Genomic DNA, 6,051 nt, shown 5'->3' with positions numbered 1-6,051 from the left:
AGAGCTTCCAGGAATGTCAGTCTGTTCCCTGTTTTGGGCTCGATCAACCCTCCCGTCAAAGCCTGTGCTTCTAGTAAACTTAGGGCAGTGTCCTCATCTAGGATACCAGAGATGCGAGCTGCAGCAATAGAGAATCTCTCTCCAGTTCTCATATCGACAATGCCACCTGTAGCAGCTTGATTTTCGAGCAGCTTCATTGAGGCTTCTGGATCTACTAAGCCTTTATCTGCAGCTTCCACCACAGAGATTCTGTTACCAGTTTGCGGGTCTACAATACCTCCATGTGTGACTTGATCCTCAAGGTCTTTAACAGCAGCTTCTAAATCTGCAGCCTGAACTATTTCTTGTTGTTTTTTGTAACCATCAATCTTACTTCTGTCGAGACTACCAGTCGGACTTGTGGCATCTTCCAGGTCTGTCATGATGGAGTCTATGAGCTCTGTCGCAGAGGTCTGTTCATTGTCACCACTGCCATCAACTGGAATGGACCCTTCCATAACTTGTGATGTGATAACTGTGGTTTTCATTGAACGTGACACCTCTGTACTGGAAAACTGGTGTTCAACTGAGCTTGCCTCAAATGAATGGCTAACAAAACCCTGGGAAGTTGTAGTCTTCATTGCTGTTGTAGTGGTACGTTGGCCATTTTCACTGATCTTAACAGTTGTTGTACCAGTTACAGCAGCATTGGAAACCTGTTTTGTCCCAGGTACAGCTTCTGCCTGTGACTGTCTGGCAGCTTTTTCAATTGTCATGGCGGTATCTTCAAGGCTCTTTTGGGGAGCCTTTTCTTTTTCGTGAGCTTCTTGCTGGTGTGGAGGTTTTTCTGTCCCAGGTAGAGTTTTTTCATGGGTCTTTGAGGCAGCTTTTACAGGTTCAGCAGCGGTTTGTGGTCCCCTTGGTTTGTCTTTTGCTGTGGATCTCGTCCTCTTGGAAGATCTTCTTTTTGGGTCGTCCTCCTCAAGGATTTCCAGCTCTGGTCTTGGTGAAATCTCTGCTTCATCTGAGTCTTCATGGTAGACGTCGCCATCCTCACAGGCCTCTTCAAAGATTTCCTCAAAGATGTTGGCATCATCACGGCCCACTCTGGTGAGATCCATCTCCTGCTCATCAGGAGAAGATGATGTTGATGATGTGGAGGATGATCTTGATGAAGGTCCTGATGAAGAGTCGCTGGCTGTTGACTCTGCTGCCGTAGCTGGACTTTGTCCTGGAATGTCTTGGTCTTCACCCAGTTTCTGTTCCCTCAGTTTCCTCTCTGCTCTCCTTCCCATCTGTCGTTCTGTGGGCTTACGAAGCACCTCTTTCACTGCTCCCCTTTCCCTCGGCTTAGCTATTTTATCAGTTCCCTTCCCTTCAATATCTACATCACTTTTCTCCCTTTCTACTTTCGCTACATTACTTTGGTCCTCTCCCTCTCCCTTTTTTGTATACATTCCCCGTACAGCCTCAAGCTCATCCACACCTAAAGAGACGGTATGTGTCTCAACAACAGTTGTAGTGATTACCTGCATTCCTTCTACATTCTCTGAGGTAGATACTACAGTCTCTATACTTCTCTGCGTCTCAACTCTGTCTGACTCTTCAGTTGCCTTTCTAGATTGCTCTGCTTCCATCAACTTTTCTGCCATCTCTGAGGTAACAAGCTCTCTTTTCTGGGCTTCTTCCACGGACAGTTTCTCTGCAGTGTTTGGGTCCACGATTCCACCTGCCCGTACTTGGGTTTCCAGTATTTTGATGGCTGTTGGCTCGTTAATTAGACCTCTTTCCAAGGCCTCAAAGATCATTTCTGGATCAATGTCTATGTCATATGGCGACTGTGTCTCTACGTTGCCTGTGTCGGGCTGTGTGTCCGGGGCAAGTGAAGGTTCTGGAATGTCTAGGTGTGACTGGGTTTCTGGTGCCTGTGTGGGAGGGAGAGAACTTTCACGTGATTTTGTGCTGGGGGAACTGGGATCAGGGGTTACCTGTGCGGGAGGAACTGCATGTTGTGGTGATTCTGTGTTGGGTCTATGACTAGGCGTTACCTGGCTTGGAGGGACTGAACCTTGAGACGATTCAGTGTCGGGTCTACCATTGGGTGTTACCTGGCTGGTCACTTCGTGCTGCTGCCGTTTGGCCTGGGAATGCTCACCTGCTGCTAGCGCCTGTACGAGGCTTTCTCTCATGCCCTGTTTACTGGACTCAGGGATGGGGCTATCTGACGACACTTTCTCTGCTGATATAGGTTTGGGGGACTTTCTCTGGGACTCTCTTTCTCTCATTCTAACATCTAAGTTGCCTTCCTGAATACCTGAAGCTGGGCTTTCTACTCTGACATCTTTCTCTACTGTGGAATGGGCTTGCTTGACCTTGGAGGGAGGTAACTCTCTTGCTACTTTTTTAGGAAGATCGGGTTTATAACTTTGGCTCTGTTCTTTCACAGGTGTCTTCTCTACATCAACAACTGGCTGGGCTGGAGGTTGGGAAGGACCTCGTATTTTAGACATTTTAGGCGGGAGTGCTGGGGGCTTGTCTGTTACATTTTCCTCCATCGCCTTTTTGGGTTCAAGATCTGAAGGTTGGAGACTAGCAATAGGGCTGTCCTGCCACACAAGGGTGGACTCTCCTTCTGAACCCTCATCTACATCTTCCTCCTGTTCAGACAGGCTATCTTTAACAGAGAGGCTATCTTCCTCAAACAAGCTGTCCTGTTCTGATAGTGGTTCCCCTGCCTCAAGAGAGTCGGAGGGAGTGTCACTATATCTTACAGCTGATTCTGATGGGGACGAGTCACTCTCTGTAGGGGTTATGTCTTCATTGGCAGTAGCAACAGGGGAAATCTCCACTACTGTGTAAACTTGAGGGGTCACTTCTTCACTACCTTGAGCTTTGTCTACTGCAAGCGGTGCGACTACGTTATCTGTTAGTTTTGCGGCACGGTTATCTCTATTCTTGGCTGCCAGGTTAGCTACTGGCTGCACTGCGGTGCTTAGACTAGCTTTGCTGGGTCTTGACGCTTGCGTTGCTGGGCTAACTCTAGCTTGAGCTGCAGGGCTATTCGTAGCTACAGCTTGGGGCTCTTCTATTCTTGCCTGCCTACTTTCGGCAGCTAAACCGGTTGGCTTGGCCTGAAATTGGCAAACACACACAAAGCAGAAGAGAACAAAGGTAGCAAATATAAACAAAATCAAACTGAAAGTTCAGGAATTCAGAAGTTCATCCAATAAATGCAGAGTAACTGTACATTACATAATTCCTTCGGACAACTAAAAACACAAAGAAGAGCATACTGTAAATAACACTTAGTCTTTGGGACGTATGCTCACTTTAAAACTTGTAACATATAACATGCACAAGTACTTTAAAGGAAAAAACAAGTGTACTGTACTGCTACGACATAGACAATTCTGACGATCAATTGCAACATGTTTAGTGATTTCTGTGCTGAGGTCTCATTAATAGAAGACGATATGGGGGTTGGGTACAGAAGACAGCTGCTTTAACATCTCTGCTATTGAGAGTTTGAGAATCACAATAATGGCTCAGCCTATAGCTACACTTTGGGACAATTTTTCTTCAAGTTAGAGCTATAAAAAACATCTGAAGGATGTTTTGTCAGTTATAAATTTAGATAGATAAAATCATGTGTTTCATTAGACTTTTTCACTGGCAATGTAAACTGTAATTTACGATTTCTGGAGAACATCAGATCTTGCAGATATCTTTTCAAAATACCCAGTTCCACCAACGTTTCCTATCTGGAGACCTACATCACAACAGTTTTTTAGGACAAGCATTTGAGTGACCCCACCTTTTTGTCCTGTTGTTGCTGCAATGCAGACTGCAGCTCATCCATCCGAGCGGCGGACTTGTCGCAGACCGCCTCGTAGCCCTTCTCGACCTTGTTCAGTCCTCCTTCCAGGCTCTGCTTGTCAGCCTTGCCGAGGGCGGGGTGCTCGGACAGGAGCTGCCTGCCGGTCGTGACTGTGTTGACTACGGGTTCCTGATGGGCAACGATGTCCTCGCCGAGTGCCTGATGGGTGAATGGAAAAGGTGGTAATAATCCCCCCTCAGACTGTTAGGCTACAGCAAGTAAACTTTATGGACAACATTTGATTTACCACATACACAACCAAAACATGACGTTTGTCTTATGATCACAAAGAAAAAGAAAATGGTCAACATGACAAGAAAATTACTATCTTTCATAGCCTCATAACTCTGTCAATACCCATGAGGCCTCATTCATAATACATGTCATAATAATGTAAGGTACTGTTTTGAAAATCATATCTTAATCACATTGTTAAAATTTTATCATTGAATGAATGTTTAAATACATGTATGTAGCCCACACTGTTTTTAATAAGCCAGTATGATAGCCTTCATGCCATTCATAAAATTTAATTGCTGTGGCCTTTACTAATTTCATCATCCAACATCACACTGCAGCTCTGGACCTTGGTTAGCTGATTTCATTTACAGAACAATATCCATTTACTTTTTCAATCATGGTGACTGTAAAATGGCTAGTGACAGTACCTGTTGTTCTTTAAGCATCTGCTGCAGCTGTTGGTTGTTTCCTTCCACACCTGGTTGCTTAGTCAGTTTCTTGTCGACCACTCCAACCCAATCCAGCAGCTTTCCAAGCTCCTCGGCAGTGGCTCTAGCTGTGGGCTTGCCTGCCGCGTCCTGCAAACACCCATTCTACTGTCAGTTTCATGGACTCCATTGTTTTAGGATCAATCTTTATTCAATTATTAAGTTACATGTACAGAGAGTCACAAAGATTTTGCAAGAACATTTGATTTTGCACATGGATGTTAAGCAGTGCCACATTTAAGAGACCGATTGTGCAAAGGCAAGACATATATTATATAAACATGAAATAGTTCCATTGAAAACAGCACAAACTGTGAAAGGAACAGACTTTTTAAGGTCCAGAGGCTTCTTACACAGCTGGTTATTGGAGCTGTCTTGTACAAGATTACAAACCTGATTCAATTTGCACTCAATGAATTGAAATCTTTGAGCAGCATAAACATGCAAGAAGCCCCTGGACATTACAAAAAACAACTTTACATGATTATAAAACCTTGATTCCCAAACATTTTAGATAATATAACCCCTTTCACCATCAACAAAGAAACACAAATTCTTATTTCCTGTAGAATATTGGCTATATAAAAACTATTTATCATTGTCTTTTGGGGAACAAAATGAGTAATGCACCTTTGGTCCAAAGCCAAGAATTTACAAGTGATTTGATAACAATTACTCTGTGATGAAAATTCTTTATTACAGTCTACTAATTCATTAATTTATGGGTTCTTGCATATGGGTTCTTGCATATGATAACTTGTGACAGTAATTTGCTGCATGTGTTCTCATTATCCTGAATGGTACACAAACATGTGCATCACTTATTTTGTTCTCACTGAACAAAACCCTTGACATTGCAGTGGCTGAAAGAAATACAAGTTTTTGGATCAGTACAAAGAAGCTGTATGAGGCAATAATGCCATCACCTCAAACGAGGCATGCAATCAAAAAATATGCTATGATACGTAACAACCTTTGTCCCATTTCAACAAAACTACAAAACCTGTCTTTTACCTTTTACCATTCCTTTTCACCTTTAACCTTAGATGCCAGGATCCTTCTTGACCTTTGACCCATGACCCATCACCTCCATGCTCAAACACAAAACACCCACCATCAACGATTGCTTTAGCCGCTCCCCCAGTGAAGCCATAAAAGCATGGTAACTGGTCGGAGCCGTCTGGGGAACTATGAGCTCCTCATCGACTACAGGTCCCATGCTTTTCTTCCCAACCTCAAGTTCGAATGGTGGGAGGAGTTCAGACAAGTCCACAGTGCCTTTAGGTGGCCGAGCATTAGGTACAAAAGCATGATAAGCCAGGATAGCTTTCTCGGGCACAATCAAAGGTTCCTCCTGCACACTGTCTACATCCAGATCCATGTCAAATAAGGCATCCATCTCCTGCAAGATTCCTGCCATTACAACCTGTGAAAGTAGACAAGTTCATTACCAAAAACTACTTCACT

At 44.0% G+C, this 6,051-nt stretch overlaps 1 protein-coding gene across 1 annotated transcript in view; it reads right to left on the bottom strand.

Annotated features, from left to right (window-relative positions):
* LOC118403238 (microtubule-actin cross-linking factor 1-like) overlaps window positions 1-6,051 on the bottom strand; it is a gene marked incomplete in the record, with an annotated part of 170,307 nt that overhangs the window by 52,845 nt on the left and 111,411 nt on the right. Inside the window, 4 exon segments of the mRNA XM_035801844.1 lie at window positions 1-3,110; window positions 3,794-4,015; window positions 4,525-4,674; window positions 5,699-6,010. Coding sequence (XP_035657737.1) covers window positions 1-3,110; window positions 3,794-4,015; window positions 4,525-4,674; window positions 5,699-6,010 — 3,794 coding nt within the window.

This window comes from Branchiostoma floridae, chromosome 2, assembly GCF_000003815.2.
Source record: "Branchiostoma floridae strain S238N-H82 chromosome 2, Bfl_VNyyK, whole genome shotgun sequence".
NCBI classification, from domain to species: Eukaryota; Metazoa; Chordata; class Leptocardii; order Amphioxiformes; family Branchiostomatidae; genus Branchiostoma; species Branchiostoma floridae.
The sequence above is the reverse complement of the archived record's forward strand: the minus strand, read 5'-3'. Positions and strand labels throughout refer to the sequence as shown.